The sequence below is a fragment of the Oryza sativa genome, chromosome 4 (genome assembly GCF_034140825.1).
Source record: "Oryza sativa Japonica Group chromosome 4, ASM3414082v1".
Classification (NCBI taxonomy): domain Eukaryota; kingdom Viridiplantae; phylum Streptophyta; class Magnoliopsida; order Poales; family Poaceae; genus Oryza; species Oryza sativa.
Window position 1 is genome coordinate 12888121 of NC_089038.1, and position 17464 is coordinate 12905584.

Below are 17464 nucleotides of genomic sequence, written 5' to 3' on the forward strand. Positions count from 1 at the left end.
TACTGTTCGACGACCGGTACGTCCCGTACCTACGGCGGGCGAAGCTCTTGGCGTTCGTGACCATGGCGCAGCGACCGGTGCCTCTGTACAACGCCGCTGCTCTGACGGCCCTAGTGGACCGGTGGCGTCCAGAGACACACACCTTCCACCTACCGTGCGGGGAGCTGACGGTCACTCTGGAGGACGTCGCCATGATCCTGGGTCTTCCTATCCGGGGTCAGGCGGTCACAGGTGACACAGCGTCAGGGAATTACTAACGAGTCTTCGTATTCATTTGTTAATTTTTTTGCAATTACTAATGATTCCATTTAATTTCCGGTTACAGGTGACACAGCGTCGGGGAACTGGAGGGAGAGGGTCGAGGAGTACCTTGGTCTGGAGCCTCCAGTGGCACCTGATGGTCAGAGGCAGACGAAGACATCAGGGGTTCCTTTGAGTTGGTTGCGAGCCAACTTCGGTCAGTGTCCCGCTGAGGCAGACGAGGCTACAGTACAGCGATACTGCAGGGCGTACGTGCTGTACATCTTCGGCAGTATTCTGTTCCCTGACTCTGGTGGAGACATGGCTTCTTGGATGTGGCTGCCGTTGCTCGCGGACTGGGACGAGGCGGGTACCTTCAGCTGGGGGTCGGCTGCCCTAGCCTGGTCGCTTCAATGTGTTTTATTTTTGTTGCTGCAGGTGGTGTGGATGCCATATCAGGCACAGGAAGTGCTTGAGCTAGAACTGAATCCCATGTGCCATATAGAGGATGCGTTGAAGACCCTACGGTGCCCACTGATCTGCTTCTATGCAGTGGAGTTCCAGATGTGCCACCGCGTGATGCGGCAATTCGGGAGGCTTCAAACAATCCCGCACCGTTTCTCCACGAGTATCGACCTACACAAGTTAGTAATTTCACTTAACAATTTATTTTGCTTGCCCAATCAGTCACTTCAACATTTACTACATATTTGAGTTGGACATTTTGCATACGTGCAGGGTGGACCTTCGGAAGAATAAGAAGGTGACTGATTGGGCTTACTACCATCAGGATCATATCACGCAATGGGAGAAGTTCGAGGAGAATGGAGTACCAGACCAGGGTCAGCACAACGGGACGGAGTTCGACTTGTACTTGGCGTGGCTCCACAGGACCTACCGTCTTGTCCTACGTCCGGCTTGGACACTAGCCGACATAGCGGATGACCCCGAGGATGTTGAGGAGCAGAACGAGTACGATACTCGTACCCGTCTAGGTACCACGGTCGAGACGGGACCTGTTCGCGACAGAGTGGTTAGTTTCTAGCATTAATGTTGTATATTATTTCATTTCAATGCCATATATGTTGTGACTTACTTCATTTCAATCCTACAGGCTCGAGAGCTCTTGCGGACCGTCAACGACGCGGGAGTGGCGCTAGGCACGGCTCCTGGCTCCGAAGGAGAGGGCGGCACCCTCCGCAACGCCCTACAGGTAATCGTTGGAAAGAGATGAAACTACGGTGTTTTCTTCCAAAAGCGATAACTTAACATGGATTATTTTTTATGCAGAGACTACGGCAGCGATGTCGGAAGTTGGCAGCAAGGCTCGGCTGCAGGTCGACTGATATGGTCGAACATGCTCATGCCCACCAAGAGGGGGATGAAGAAGGGGAGGTGGGTGACGAGGAGGGCGAGCAAGACAAAGAGGCGGAGGAAGGAGATGAGGAGGAAGAAGGGGATGAGGACAGAGAAGAGGAGGCGGATGAGCTCGGTCCCTCGCAGCTAGAGGACGCACCAGAGTCGTCACAGCCGGATATCTCGCAGCCCGGCCCGTCTCGACCACGACGCCGGCGGGCTCCTTCGCAGGACTGGAGGTACACCCTCGACGTGCCTCGTCCTCGCACTAGAGGTAGGAGGAGGTAAGTGCATGGTTCAATGGATGGATGGATAGATGGATGGACTTGATGCATGGTTCGATGGATGTATGGACTGGATGTATGGACTCGACTGGATGTATAGACGAGGATCGATGGGATGTTTTTATTTCTTATATGTATGGACTTCATATATGGATGTATTGATGGATTCTATGGATGTATGGAATGATGTTGGGATTGATGGATGGATGTATGTTTTGTATGGTTCTCTGGATATATTACTGCCTGTAAATTTCTGTGATTTGATGTTTGCCTGTGTTGTGTGCAAAGTTTTGCTAAAGTTTAGCAGGGCTGGGACGTCAACGCCATGCTAAATGGCGCTGACATGTCCAAACTCAGCGCCAGTGCACCTGGCGCTGAGGTCCCAGCCCAGCCATCCAGAAGGCTTGCTGGGCTGGGCCATGGCCGAAACGGCCAAGTCCCACCTCAGCGCCAGGTGGGCTGGCGCTGAGTGTCCCACGGTCAGCGCCATTATGGCTGGCGCTGAGGTCCCAGCCCGCAAGCGAACCAGCAGGCTTGCTGGTCTGGGCCTTGGGGGTTGCGGCCAAGTCCCACCTCAGCGCCAGGTGGGCTGGCGCTGAGTGTCCCACGGTCAGCGCCATTATGGCTGGCGCTGAGGTCCCAGCCCGCAAGCCATCCAGAAGGCTTGCTGGTCTGGGCCTTGGGGGTTGCGGCCAAGTCCCACCTCAGCGCCAGTCCGGTTGGCGCTGAGTGTCCCACGGTCAGCGCCATTATGGCTGGCGCTGAGGTCCCAGCCCGCAAGCGAACCAGCAGGCTTGCTGGTCTGGGCCTTGGGGGTTGCGGCCAAGTCCCACCTCAGCGCCAGTCCGGTTGGCGCTGAGGTAGCTGCCACGTCAGCTGGGGATCGGCCCGGCCGCCACGGTGGCACAATGTCAGCGCCAGTCCCGTTGGCGCTGACACAGCCAACGTCAGCGCCAATGTGTTTGGCGCTGAGGCGACGGCCTATTTTTGGTTGAAGTTTTTGGCAGTGGTTAGTTTCGAAATAAGTTTTCCAAAAGGGTCAATTTGTCAAAAAAACGGTTTAAAATTCCTACACAAATGTAAACATTTTTCTTGACTACTCCACCTTCCAAGTTCCAACGAACCATCATTAATTAATTTATCTTCCAACTACATGCTTAAGCTCCTAATCTTGTCCAATCAGGAATTGATACGCGCTGAGTTCATGAAAGTATTTTCCTATCACGCATAATATGTCCTTACATATATTATAAATGCTAGCTATACAAGGACAAATTGACCCTTTTCAAAAACTTATTTCGAAACTAACCCCTGCCAAAAACTTCAACCAAAATTAGGCCGTCAGCTCAGCACCAAGCGCATTGGCGCTGAGGTTGGCCGTGTCAGCGCCAACGGGACTGGCGCTGACATTGTGCTTAAATGATTATCGATGCTTAAATAAAAGTTATACGGTTTTACGATGGAGTGATGTGAGCGGTGGGTGGAGGGACCAATCTCCATCTTAGTAGAGATCATGTGTTCCTTTTATTTGGTGCCTATATAGTAAAGCTTCCACTTCGAAACAAAAGATGATTATAAATTTGAAAAATTGATTTTTGAAGAATATTATAGATTCTTTTACTTGTTTTCTTAGCAAACGCTAAGTTCATTAAAACTTAGAGTAAAAGACATGGCCAATTTAAGACCGCTGTGTCACTAATGTAATCGATCAACTTGTAAATCATATATCTAGATCTGTAATTTTAGTTTAATATACGACTCGAGGTTGAAATCACCTTTAATAGGTCAAGCCTTTTCTATTTACCCCTGTTCAAAACCTACTGTAGAAACAAATATGCATTTAATCCATTCGCTTCAAGTTCATCCTCAACCCAAAGTTTTCCTCTCTCTTCTCCTCTTTTGAATTAGGAAGGGGAAAGCGGCAATGGCTAGGGTGGCACAAAGTGCGACGAGAGTAGGGTGTACTAGAGAGAGGAAGGTGGCACAACTGTTGTGGTGTGGTATCTTCTTCACGAAGATGAGGTCCGTACTGGACTCATGAGATCACCCTCTCCTACTCTTTTTTGATCCGAGAACCTTCGACTATCAATAATCACCACTGCTCTAATCATTACTCCCTACTTCAGGGAGGCGGGGAACCGAATTGGTGGAATCGATTTAGGCATACAAAAGGGGCTAAATACAAATTTGTTGCCACGGTTATTTATGGTGTGGACTGAATGCAAAATGTTTTTCTCCGTTGACAACCACGGCAGTACCTTTGATTAAAGGTAGTTTGGACCACAGTTGGTACATTGAACAAGATCGTGGACCTTGACTTGCGATTTATAAGTTGATGAACCTAAGTGACACCGCAGTCCAAGTCACCAGTGTATTTTGGTATAATAAATGCATTTATATTACTACTAACCTTACACCTACTTTCTCCGTCCCAAAAAGAATCAACATTTCTCAAAAAGAATCAAGCTAGAACAATGTTGATTCTTTTTGGGACAGAGGGAGTATATAATTAGAAATTAAAATATGTGGCTTATAAAAATCGTAGATGAGCAGGAGCGGTGTGTTGAGATTGGTAGCTGAAAGGCCTCTTCTTCATGACTTCCGGCACCAAAACTATTAAACGCCGGCGAAAAACTCAAAGACCGCACGCCATGTGGGGCCTGCTGAGGCGGAGCAGCTCCTCCGGGTTCTCGTCGTCGTCCACCGCCGAGGAGGTCACCGCCGGCATCGACGGCTCGGGCCTCGTCGCCCTCATCACCGGTAAGCCTCAACTGTACTCTCATCCCCTGATTCTTGGTTGATTGACTCCTCTGAAACATGGCTTTGCTCGTAGAATTTCTGTTTTTTTGGTTTGGTAGCTAAGTAATTCATCAGCTTGCAAAGTGGTCCTTAACTAATCAATCTATTAGTGTATTTCTCCAAGTGATTCATCTATTAGAGCATGCAAAGTGGTCCTTAACTAATCAATCTATTGGAGCATGCTAACTAATTCATCTATTAGTGAATATATTGTGTATTGCTCCAGGTCGTCCTTAACTAATCAATCGAGCCACTTCCTCCGTTCCAAAATAAATTTATTTCTAGCTTGTGATAATTGCTACTTCTATTATCTTACCTGCTCTTGCTCTATAAATTAAAGAAATTCCATTCATTCGATATTTGTTACCTATTGCGAGGTGATCGTACCTTAATTAGGTTACTTGTGGTGGAACTAGCCCACTCGGGTTCATGTCCTAAACTTGATATGCATGCTCAGATTTACGGCTATCTGTTCTTCAGTGGTAAGCGACGTATCCATCGATAACGGGATTCCCGTGGTGACTTCGTCAATCTCAAGATATGATGACCAAGTCTCCCAGAGATGCTCATAAAGATAGTGTGTGAGTTTTCAAGGGTAAATGTATGTGTTGTAAGCGCCTTCGTTTATACCGTGTTTTTTTAGAAAATATATTATCTTCTGTTTCACCAATATTTATTTTCTATTAATCAGAGACACTTGGTTTTATTTGCTCTTCATGCATGCTGATTTTGGGACTGATACAGTATAAAGAAATCTTAGCCGTTACTTTTTATTTCCTTTATCTATTAACAAATATATTTTCACATCCTAATTTAATAAAATACATAACAAAAGGAAAACGTTAGTACCCATAGAATATTTTCCAAAATTTAACCATCAGAGAATTTTAATAGTGGTTGCAAGGAATTCTAATGCACAGAATGAATGTGCAAAACAAATATTATACTTTACAAAAGAGATAAATGAATGACTTAAAAATCGTTGATTCCAAATAGGAGACATAAAATTAAAATATGATTCAGATTATAAATACTAGAATTTTGATATCCATTCAAATGGATTTTTTTTCTAGTCAATCTTAGCATTAATATTCTAGTGTCGAATTTGAATTATGCGGATTTGAAAATTCTCATTCAAGATTTTCACAATTCGTTTTGAACTTCTAAAAGTATCTATTTTGAAGATTTAAAGCTATATATGTCTTTACATAATCATCCTAATTTGAAAAAAAAGCAAAAAAAATATTTAAATCAAAGTTTCGTTATAAACCAAAGCTTTGTTGTTCAAAATATAATTTGGGCACTGAAATTTTTCTAGAGATTGATTATGAAGATTTAAGAGTATCGCTTTGCATAATCATCTGAATTTTGATAAAAATCAAACAACTATTCCGGAACTATATACAATTAAAAGTAATTTATTTTAACTTTTGTTATAAACCGAACCTTCCATGTTCAATTTTTCCGCTATGGAAATTTTTATTCAATTTGGAACATGATTTTTGTATTTTTATAGTATTAGAAACCTGAATGTCAAATTAGTTAAGGAAAATTTGGACTACAATAATTGCCTTTGGTAGAATTTAAATAGTAAAAAAATATATGATATTTTACCATCCATGATGTAAATGCAACATTAATCCCTTTGGTCAATGGGTGATGGATGATGCACAGTAATTTAATGCGCCATAAAAAAAATCCTAATCAAATTGTATTGCAGACCTGAATTACTGTTGGCATCATTGCTGATGGATATGTTTCTTGCAGGTGCCTCCAGTGGGATTGGGGCTGAAACATGCCGAGTCCTGGTGATGCGGGGTGTGTATGTTGTTATGGGGGTTAGGAATTTATCTGCCGGTGCACGCGTGAGGGATGAGATATTGAAACAAGTTCCGTCTGCAAAGATGGAGATTCTTAATCTTGACCTTAGCTCGATGTCATCCGTGAGGAGATTTGCAGAGATTTTCAAAGCTTTGAACCTTCCTTTGAACATTTTGATGTAAGCAAATCTATGTTTGGATGTACTTCCTCCGTTTCATAATATAAGTCATTCTACCATTGCCCACATTCATATAGATGTTAATGAATCTAAACATATATATGTGCCTAAATTCATTAACAACTATATGAATGTGGATAATGCTAGAAAGTTTTATATTATGAAACGGAGGGAATAGTACTAAATTGGCTACATTGGCATGTTTTGGTAGAAAGAAACATTGCGCATTTTACAGAACTATAATTGCAACAACATAATCTGCAATGTAGGGATTTTGGTGCCGAACAAACTGGATTGAGCAATCGATCTGGCTATTGAGAGTTTGAGATATTGAATAATATTAAAATACTCTGTAAGCAAGATTAATTGTCAATATTGATGTTTAGCTAGGTTGAGCATTAGGACAGTATAACTGGAAGGTAAAAGTGACTTTGAAACCTCCACTAAAAAACTCTATTCCATCTCTACTGAATATGTTTTATCTTTATCTTTTTACATATTGCCCTATCTTTGACTAAACAATTTTATTCTGCTCTGTTTAAAGAAATAATGCAGGGGTTTGTTTTGTGCCCTTCAAGCTTTCAGAGGATGACATTGAGCTGCATTTTGCAACGAATCACATCGGTATGATCCACTTTTACAGTCCTTAAACTCCAAACTGAAACTTTTGATCGCAAGAAGGTTTTGCTAAAACATGAAACTAAATTTATACTGTAGAATATTAGAGTTTCAGTTTATTTCAATCCATGGACTTGCATGTTTACCAAAACAGTACATACTTTACATAATTTCACTTGTACCTCATCATATTTGCCTATTTGGCTGGACTACTCATCTTACACCCATTTTTGGTTACTTATGTGGAAAACATCTGCTTTTGTTGTATGATTGCATTCTTGAGTTAATAATGCCATGCAGGGCATTTTCTACTGACTGATCTTTTAATCGAGAAGATGAAAGTTACAGCTATAGAAAGTGGCAAAGAAGGAAGGGTTGTGATAGTTGCTTCTGTCAGCTACAGTCTCTCTTATCCAGGGGGGATTTGTTTTGATAAGATCAATGATGAATCTGGGTATTACTTTGCGACACAACACATTTTGCCTCTTTTTTACATGTTATTTACCTTCTAGATAAAACATGAGAAAACAAATTTGTACAAGAACATCACATTCAACTATATATTTTTATTCTCTCTTGCTAGGTATAACAGATTCCTTGCTTACGGCCAGTCCAAGCTTGCCAACATATTGCATTCTAATTTATTATCTAGCCACTTGAAGGTTCTCACTTTTCTCTTTATTTTCCTTTACTTTGGGAACACCTGTTGATTCACACTAACTCTAGTTAATTTTTTTTTGTTCCACACATCGTTTGCCTGTTCTGTAATCTTATAAAAAAATGGTAGTACTATGTTAAACTATTCTGTTGTTAACAAAATCATGCGGCTCTTTAGCTGAATTAATAATACGAAGTTATCATAAAAATAAACCTCCTAGTGGTAAAACACCAACAGAGGATGGAAGTCAATTGCCCTGTTATTTGTGTTTATGGAGCTGTTCTAAGTACATGATATCAGTGATCGCATTACTATTTCTAAAAGCTTCACAGATTTCCTTGATGATAAATATTTCTCTGCTGAAAGGAACAAGATGCAAAAGTAATAGTGAACTCTCTTCATCCTGGAGCTGTCGCCACCAACATTTTGCACCACTGGTGTCCCCTATATGGTAAGAATATATCTCACGAGTGCAAGTTATTACTGGAAAAATAAAGCAAGTTCAATACTCATGAATGATTGGTCGAATCTCACCTCGTAGAATGTTTAGTTTGATGTATCGTGCCTAACTAGCAACTAATCTAGGTCTTATAGCTTCATGACATTTTCCTTCTACATATTGGTTTCAAGGGCTGGAATTTTACTACTCCCAAACTCTTCCATTAGATTGCTAACCCCTGAACTATTTTTTGGCTAATTTGGTTCACTTTAATCCTCAATAGCATCTCCCTTATTTGTTTTTCTTTACGCAAGTCTTATTGTAAGTTAAAATTTTTTAAGCCATACATGACACCATTAACAAAGTTTTTAAAAAATATGACAATTTGCTTAAAATTTAAGACTTCGATGTTTAAGTCAACTTACTGCTTCCAATCTCTGTAAACAGCAGTGATTAAAAATTTCAGAAAAAAATGGAGAGGTAGGTTATACTTCATCTATCAACACTACCATTTTTTTGGCGCAAAATACGATTTACATAGAGAGAAAAAAGAGAAATACCGTATGGTGCACTGTTTCTACTAGTTCAGGGTTAACTGCTCCAATGAAATAGTTTGAGAGAATGAAATGCATTTTTTTTCTACTGCAGATAGAAAGTTATATTCTTCCTCTTCCTTCTTTTTTATTATTTCAGGTGCTATCCGTGCTATTGGTAAATATTTTGTTAAAGGTGTTGAACAAGTAAGTTTTAGAACATTCTTTGTTCCTTTCACAAGATAAAAGTAACAGAGTTCTGTTTTATGTTATATGCATTATATGTATTTTATATGCAATCTAAGTCCATGTGTTTACTTGATAGGTAACACATATTTTTTTGCCAACATTTTTATTGCACTACATAAATGATTTTACAAACGACAAACCAATTAACATGATCCGAACCCTGCAATCGCAGCACCACACTTCCTCTTGTTATCAATCCTGTCGAAAACCCGATTGACCTCGCCGAGAAGGCTAATCCCTGCATACGAATCGAAGAACATAAGCAAGAACAAGGTAGATTGCAACTTAATATGTAGATGAATGATTAAGATTTTAAAGTTGGGGTTTCACAAACCAAACTAGCGGCGAAACTTCAATGGCAGAAATAATTTAAGCAAAATCCAACTCTAAACTATGACAACTATTGAACAAATATGACTGAAGATGTCCTAGGGTTAGTCTTAGGGCACACACCCCCTTGGGCTTAGCCCACAACTTATAGAAGGAATCTCTGTAAATATGATTAGAGACGTCATAAGGGGTGTGCGCCCTAGGACTATCCCTAGGACGTCTCTAACCTAAGTCGGGCCTCTTGACAGCATCAACTTCAAACGGAATCTCTAGGGCGCATACCCCCTTGGCTTGGATCCGTTTGAAGTTGATGCTGTCAGGAGGCCCGAATCTGAATCTAAAACATGTAGAATTTCATCTATTCCCTTCTATGAACTAAAAGTGACGTGGTAACATGGGGATAAACTTTGGGAAGGATATTGGTTAGTCCCCAATTAACTTCATAGATCATTCAATCACTCCGTATGTCCGCTCCCCTTTCCTTCACCCAAGCAAGTTCCTCTACAAACGAGCACATGCAAGACTCATAGTATAATAGTGTTTGTTCAAATATATGACATGTAAATCTTACATAGAAAGCATGTACCTTTGCTTGATAAATATTTAAGGTAGCCATGACCATATCTAAGCTAGTGATGTCCTCATCACCTACCACCACACCCACCATCGCCGAGCTCGCTAGCGCCTGATCCGCCGTAGCCAAGATCCTTGATGCCGGATCCGCCGCTCCTGTACGCGGCCACCGCCATTGATTCCGTCGTCACGATCACTTGAAGCTTGACACACCTCCACCACCCGAAGCAACCATTGTCATCATCGATCCGCAGCCCGAAGCAACCATCGCCGCTGCTAGAAACCAGCTGTGCCTTCGCCCAGTGGTGGATCCATAGTGTAAGCATTGGTGTCAGCGGACACCAATGACTTCTTACTAATCTCTTTGCTAATGCACTCTAGAAACAAGAATTACTCTCTTATATATATATATTGACACCACCATATTTCAGTAATGATCCCAATGACTCTATTTTCTGGATCCGCCCCTGCCTTCGCCTCTCGTCGCTGCCACTCGGAGGATAGGAGTGGGATGAGGGAGAAGGGAGAGTAGACAGGACTTAGAGAATTGAGGAGACTCAGACACCACTTTTTGTAGAGTTGGTGTTATATTAAACTTATGAAGTGGCAAAATCTCCTTGAAAAATTTACTAATTCATAACCTTTTTCTGTTAATTGCTCAAAACCACTCATACTCATACATTCAATGCTTATCCTTGTTTGTTTTTGCAGGGTGCAGCCACAGTGTGCTATGTGGCATTGCATCCTCAGGTTGCTGGAGTCACTGGCAAATACTTTTCTGACTGCAATATCACTGAACTGAAATCTCATGCGCTCGACATGGACCTCGCCAAAAGATTGTGGGATTTCAGTCTCAGCCAAATCCGTTGATAGAAATTGTTGTCGCAATAGCTATGTAAAGTCTACTATGGGAAATAAACCAAAACTAGTTAGAAAAAATAAAGTATCTCCAAAGATAAATTGTGAATGGAGCACTGGCTGTACAGAAATGATAAATGTAAAGCTGAAATAATTGCTGGAAGAGAACAGATACAGGAAAATAAGTTCCTGACCAACTTTGGTTTCCAGGAAAAAATTAGGTTTAAACTCATTCTCAACATTAGGTTTTTATGGGACGAAGGGAGCACATACTAATAGGTAATATTTGCTACAGGAAATCATGACAATCTATAAACGTGGTAATTAGCCCATGGATATCATGCCATTTTTTTTAATGTATTCGATCTGACAACGCGTGAGAGGGCCCACAATTGTACATGATGAGGCAGAATTGCCCTTGGCATATCCGGCAATGTTCTTCCTCAGCTTGATACAACACGAGCACAGTGAGCGCGGGCCTCAACGTGTTGACCGTGAAACGACAACGAGGATGGCGGCAGGACTACATATCCCACAACGTGACTCATCTACAGGTTACGGAGGATGGCAACAACAAGGAGAATGATAACGATTAGAACACGTTTGCGTTTGAGGAGAGAGAAAGAGGGTTTGCAGTCTCCAATGCTGGCCTTGGTGGCAAGATGGTGCTTCTGGAGCGGGCTGACGATGGCGGATGGGCAAATGACTTTAGCGGTGGCTCGGTGAAATTGGAGGGGAGAACTAGCTTGAGAGGCTGATTGTTTCTTCGGGAAGGAGGAGGAAGAGAAAAGAAATGGATTAATGACCTCACCGATTAAAATAGATGGTATCTAAGAATACACTAAAATAATCAGCGTGGTGTACACGAGTAAATTATCGTATTTATAGAGTGTCTTCTCTAAAACTCATCGTATGATGTCCTAAGGTTAAAATCACGAAGTCACAATATTTTTGGCAAAATTTACCATACTAATAAAAGGGTTAATGCACAGAAGGGGCAGTATGTGTGTTTAGTAGCAAAAGTTGGATTGCTATAAAATTTGCTACATAATGGAACCCTATTGGACCGTCTTGATATGCTACCATCTCTTATAAGTCGTTTTGATTTTATTTTACGTCGAACTATTGTAGGTTTGACTAAATTTATAGAAAAGTTTAGCAATATTTTCAACACAACCTATCAACATATATTTAATGATAAATTTAATAAAACTAACTTACATTATAAGTTTTGTTATTTTTTCCGTAAATTTGGTTAAACTTCTAACTTTTTTAAAAAAATCAAAGTGACTTATTATATGAAACGGAGGGAGCAAATGAGTTTACAAATTGACCAATAGCCATTCGTCAACTTCTATGGAGTTGAACCATTTAAAATTGAAACGTCTTACAAAACAGGAGTATTATACGTTTGATTGGAAGCTGAAACGTTCTATTTAAGCAAGTTGAGTGTCTTAATTTAAGCCACCGGCCGGAAGCTGTTCCCACTTCCCACGGCAGCACAAGACAATGTGGGGCCTACTGAGGCGGCGAAGCCCCTCCGGGTTCTCGCCGTCGTCCACCGCGGAGGAGGTCACCGCCGCCGTCGACGGTTCCGGCCTCGTCGCCGTCGTAACCGGCAAGTGAACTGTACTCTCATCTCTCCTCCAGCAGCTGGTCGTTTCTTGGTTCGGTTCATACTTCATAGCGTCCCCTGGTTCTCGGTTGACTCCTGTTTCTTCTGAACATTCCCTGCTCGAATCCAAGAATCGTTGGTCTGAACTGAAATTGCTCGAGGAATTTAGTGATTCTCTTCGATTTGAGGGGAAATTGGCAAAGTTTACTGTTCGGTGTATAAAAATCTTGCATATTGCAGTAGATAAATCTGGGGGGAAATTATGAAAGATGATTTATATGCTAAATGTATTTATAGTTTTACCAACCATTAATCAATTTTTCCCCAATATTTACTCTTCAGGCTGATGCAAGCAGTAGGAGTAAATCTTGCATATTGCTCCAATTCCTGCTTCGTTAATCGAATTTTGTACTGAAGGCCTGAAATGCTGGTGGAATAGTTGCTGATTGGAGATGTTTCTTGCAGGTGCCTCCAGTGGGATTGGTGCTGAAACATGCCGAGTTCTCGCGATGCGGGGACTGCATGTTGTGATGGGGGTAAGGAACTCATCTGCCGGTGCGCGTGTGAGGGATGAGATAGTGAGACAGCTTCCGGCTGCAAAGATTGAGATGCTGGATCTTGACCTCAGCTTGATGTCTTCTGTGAGGAGATTTGCGGAGAATTTCAATGCTCTGAATCTTCCTCTGAACATCCTGGTGTAAGCAGATCTAATGTTTATGTATATTGGAAATATTTGGTAGAACAAAACATTATGCTTCCTCGCAAAAAGAAAAAAAAAACATTATGCTGTTTTACAGAATTATTGTAGCAGCAAAACCTTCTGCAACATAGAGAATTTGGGTGCTAAATAAACTGGAATGAGCATTTGAGCTGGCTATTGGGATTCAGACACTCAAAGCATGCTTAATAGACAGTATTTATGTATTACTGGGTTATGTCATTAGTACAGTCATTTTCTGGAAGATAAAACAGTCCATCAGACCTCTACTAAAAAACTTTTATTCCATCTATGTTGAAGTGTTCTTTTTTTACATTGCCTTTTTTTGGCGAGGAATACGTCATCCATTTTATGTTTGAGAAAATAGTTTTAGTCTTCTCTGTTTAAAGTAATAATGCAGGGATTGCGTTTGTACCATTTAAGCTATCAGAGGAGGGCATTGAGCTGCATTTTTCAACAAATCACCTTGGTAGGCCCCCTCTTACAGTCCCTTAAACTGCATACTAAAACTTTTTTATTTTAAGTAGGTTTTGCCAAAATTCATAGAATATTATTGTTTTATTTTCTATTTGTTACTAAGACAGATGTACTTTACACATTTGTGTGTGGTCATATTTCACTTGACTGATCTTGTAACCATGTTTGGTTACAAACGTGCAAAATTTCTGTTATTATTGTGTAACTGCATCGTGCAATTAATCATGCAATGCAGGGCATTTTCTACTGACCGATCTTTTACTTGAGAAGATGAAAGTTACAGCTATAGAAAGTGGGATAGAAGGAAGGGTTGTGATAGTTGCTTCTAACAGCTACAAGCACCCTTATCGAGAGGGGATTCGTTTTGATAAGATCAATGATGAATCTGGGTATTACTTTCTGACCCAACGTATACTCCTTTTTACATTTGTTTACCTTTTCAATCGATCAAAGGTAAGAAAACAGATCTGCACAAAAACATCATATTCGAAATTAATTATTTTTATTCTCTCCCGCTAGGTATAACAAAATCTTCGCTTACGGCCAATCCAAGCTTGCCAACATACTGCATTCCAATTTACTATCTAGCAATCTGAAGGTTCCACTTTTCTTCTTGTTTTCCTTTAAGCTCGTATTTGGAACAACTGGTGGTTCACACTAACTCTTGTTTATTTAATTGTACACACTGTTTGTCCTCAAAATTACACAATTTTGTAATCTTGTAAAATGGAAAAGAAATTGTAGTAGGCTATTTTTCTTGAAATTACTAACTGTAATATGTTAGACATGCTGTTAACTAAATCATGTAGATCTTTGGCTGAGACAGTAATATGAAGTTATCACAAAATAGATCTCATAATAGCAAAGCTATGCAGAGGATGGATGTCAAAGCCCTGTTATTTTTGTTATGGAGCTGTTCTGTGAATAGATGATATCAATGATCGCATTACTATTTCAAAAAGTTTCACATATTTTCTTGATGATGAATGTTTGTCTGCTAAAAGGAGCAAGATGCAAAAGTAACAGTCAACTCTCTGCATCCTGGAGCTGTTGTCACCAACATTATGCGTCACTGGTATTTCGTAAATGGTATGGGCATATCTGACAAATGCATATAGTTCTTGGCAAAATAAAGCTAAATCAATCTTCATGGATGGTTCATCGAATCTCAGACAGTATTTGCTTTTATCTTTCTGGCTAGTTGAGTTTTTGCTTCGTTGTGCTCATATTCATCTATAGTACAGCTATGAGACATCCATTTCTTCTATGTAGTCACATAAGTTTAGGCTTCAGTTGCCATCACTATTATCTTAATTGCATGGATACATCTTCTTTCTAGCCTATTAATCTGATTTACTTCTCTTCCAGTTGTATAAAGAGTTTTTCCAGAACTTTTTTGTTCATTAAAGTGCATGATCATTCCATATACAAAAAATTCTTGAGAGCATTACCTTATTAAAGAAATATTTCATTCATCGAAGATCACTATGGTTGTCCAGTGCAAATTGTAAAAGCCCCACATTTGTGCTTTATTATTTGAATGAATAATGAACTGGAAACAATGCACAGTGATTGTTCTTCCTTGTTTTTTAATTTCAGGTATGCTATCTACACTTGGTAAATTTTTCGTTAAAGGTGTTGAACAAGTAAGTTTTGGATCATTTTTTTTCTGTTCCTTTCACAAGACTAAAGTGACAGAGTTGTATTTACTATTTTTACTGTATATTCAATTTAAGTATTTTATTGCGTATGCAATTTATGTCAATTTCATTACATATGTTCTTGTGACAGTTATATTCACTATTTTATTGTATATTCAATTTGTATTTTATTGTGTATGCAATTTATGTCTATTTCATTACATATGTTTTCTGAAACATTTTATTCAACAGAAACACACAAAATAATTCTAAAACTTTAATCCTAGTACTAGTGGTAAGTGTACATTCTAAAACTTTTTGACTGCTCCTAAATAATTGGATGTATCATGGAATAATTAACCTAATAAATATATAAATATGGAAAAAATGTATTTATTGCTTATATCATTCAACATCTTCCTGCAACCTGAAAAAACAGGAGCTGCAATATTACCATGACTCTACCAGGGACTATTTTTTGTAGAGTTAATGTTATTAAATCCATGAACTAACTGGCACCAGGACAAAGTCTCCTTGAAATTTTACTAATTCAGTAATTCATAACATGTTTAATTGTGCAAACCATCCAATTACCAACAAACAATTGTGCAAACTATCCAAACACATAATCACTGCTTAGCATTGTTTGTTTTTGCAGGGTGCAGCCACAGTGTGCTATGTGGCATTGCATCCTCAGGTTGCTGGAGTCACTGGCAAATACTTTGTTGACTGCAATGTCACTGAATTAAAATCTCATGCGCTCGACATGGGCCTCGCCAAAAGATTGTGGGATTTCAGTCTCAACCTAATCCATTAGTAGAAACTGTTGCAAGTGGTGTGTAAAGCCTATTTTTTGGAAACGAACTGAATCAAGTTAGGGCACTGAAGTGTGTGAAGAACATGATAAAAGTATTTCTACAAAAATTGCGAATGGAGGACATGTTGTTAATAGATGTGAAATTTATCCAGTTGTTCGGTAGGTGTGATATCAAACTGCTGGAAGACAGCCCGAACCAGCCACATTTGTAAAGCTTGAATAAATTGATTGGATGTACTTCTTCATATGTTTGTACTTCTTCACAGCGTTTGTGGTAATACATTGCAGTGAATACTGGCACAGGCCCTGTTTAGATTCCATCCCAAAACTTTATGCCAACATCGAACGTTTGAACATCTGCATAAAATATTAAATATAGGCTAAAAAATAACTAATTGCACAGATTGCGACTAATTTGCGAGACGAATCTTTAAGTATAATTTCTCCATGATTTGACAATATGGTGCTACAGTAAATATTTGCTAATGACGGATTAATTAGGTTTAATAAATTTGTCTCGCGGTTTACTGACGGATTATTTAATTAGTTTTTTTATTAGTGCCGAACACCCCATGTGATACCCTATATAATATCTGATGTGACACTTTAAAACTATACACCCCTGAATCTAAACACCCCAATATATAATTACCTCACATTCACGAATGGTTGAATGCTATGTTGAGAAATCAACATCGTCATACATTTCAATATGGAGGGAGTAACTCCTACACGTGCATGATTTCAATGTTCAAAGACCGTTTTCCTGGACTCCGATGAAAGTTTAGTAGTGTAAAACATTAATTTTTTTTCCTTTTTAAGTATATATTATATGCCAAAATATTTTAGTTTAGTTTTTCTGATTAAATCATTTCTTAGTTTTTCCATGTTTTGATCTTTGAAGATTTCCCACATAAACACATCTGTTTATGGCATTTTGTACTTTTTTCGAACCGGCAGTTTCTCTCTTAAAGTGTCTTTTTAAAGCATATAATGAACCTTTATGACCTCTGATTTAAGAACAGTGTTCCAAACCAGTATGGCTTTTTGATGTAGAAACCAATGTATTTTAGTTAACATCCATCCAGCCCAAGATTACATGATCTGCATGCTTGGTTTAGGTGGCGTTTGGATACAGTACTAAATTTTAAGCCACTGCCATATCGGATGTTTGAACACTAATTGAAAGTATTAAACGTAGCCTAATAATAAAACTAATTGCATAAATAAAAGCTAATTCATGAGATAAATTTTTTAAGCC

General features: G+C 39.8%; 3 protein-coding genes across 5 annotated transcripts; all 3 read left to right on the forward strand.

Annotated features, from left to right (window-relative positions):
• Positions 1–2083, forward strand: LOC107280713 (serine/threonine-protein phosphatase 7 long form homolog). Its single transcript, XM_015779282.3, has 5 exons — positions 1–231; positions 326–884; positions 979–1273; positions 1355–1453; positions 1531–2083. The coding sequence occupies exons 1-5, from the start codon at positions 63–65 to the stop codon at positions 1882–1884; spliced, it is 1476 nt and encodes a 491-aa protein (XP_015634768.2). The 5' UTR covers positions 1–62; the 3' UTR covers positions 1885–2083.
• A 2329-nt stretch (positions 2084–4412) lies between these two features.
• LOC9269666 (short-chain dehydrogenase TIC 32, chloroplastic) lies at positions 4413–11164 on the forward strand. 3 transcript variants are annotated; one of them, XM_015781201.3, is made up of 8 exons: positions 4413–4640; positions 6447–6678; positions 7223–7302; positions 7597–7750; positions 7880–7958; positions 8321–8405; positions 9087–9133; positions 10790–11164. In XM_015781201.3, the coding sequence occupies exons 1-8, from the start codon at positions 4475–4477 to the stop codon at positions 10946–10948; spliced, it is 1002 nt and encodes a 333-aa protein (XP_015636687.1). In that variant the 5' UTR covers positions 4413–4474; the 3' UTR covers positions 10949–11164. The 3 variants fall into 3 exon arrangements, with proteins under 3 accessions (XP_015636687.1, XP_066165663.1, XP_015636688.1); XM_066309566.1 differs by having other exon boundaries at positions 4429–4640; positions 7645–7750; XM_015781202.3 differs by lacking the exon at positions 10790–11164 and adding an exon at positions 9348–9485 and having other exon boundaries at positions 4429–4640.
• A 1238-nt stretch (positions 11165–12402) lies between these two features.
• LOC4335398 (short-chain dehydrogenase TIC 32, chloroplastic) lies at positions 12403–16458 on the forward strand. Its single transcript, XM_015781205.2, has 8 exons — positions 12403–12554; positions 13017–13248; positions 13659–13738; positions 13982–14135; positions 14266–14344; positions 14751–14835; positions 15346–15392; positions 16045–16458. The coding sequence occupies exons 1-8, from the start codon at positions 12446–12448 to the stop codon at positions 16201–16203; spliced, it is 945 nt and encodes a 314-aa protein (XP_015636691.1). The 5' UTR covers positions 12403–12445; the 3' UTR covers positions 16204–16458.
• The last annotated feature ends 1006 nt before the right edge of the window (positions 16459–17464 follow it).

Coding starts and splice junctions, on each gene's coding strand:
- LOC107280713 (XM_015779282.3), top strand. CDS start 63: ATGGCGCAGCGACCGGTGCCTCTGTACAACGCCGCTGCTCTGACGGCC. Junction 232..325: donor CCGGGGTCAGGCGGTCACAG/GTGACACAGCGT, acceptor TTCCGGTTACAG/GTGACACAGCGTCGGGGAAC. Junction 1,454..1,530: donor CCCTCCGCAACGCCCTACAG/GTAATCGTTGGA, acceptor TTTTTTATGCAG/AGACTACGGCAGCGATGTCG.
- LOC9269666 (XM_015781201.3), top strand. CDS start 4,475: ATGACTTCCGGCACCAAAACTATTAAACGCCGGCGAAAAACTCAAAGA. Junction 4,641..6,446: donor CCTCGTCGCCCTCATCACCG/GTAAGCCTCAAC, acceptor TGTTTCTTGCAG/GTGCCTCCAGTGGGATTGGG. Junction 9,134..10,789: donor TTGTTAAAGGTGTTGAACAA/GTAAGTTTTAGA, acceptor TTGTTTTTGCAG/GGTGCAGCCACAGTGTGCTA.
- LOC4335398 (XM_015781205.2), top strand. CDS start 12,446: ATGTGGGGCCTACTGAGGCGGCGAAGCCCCTCCGGGTTCTCGCCGTCG. Junction 13,739..13,981: donor TTTTTCAACAAATCACCTTG/GTAGGCCCCCTC, acceptor CATGCAATGCAG/GGCATTTTCTACTGACCGAT. Junction 14,345..14,750: donor TACTATCTAGCAATCTGAAG/GTTCCACTTTTC, acceptor GTCTGCTAAAAG/GAGCAAGATGCAAAAGTAAC.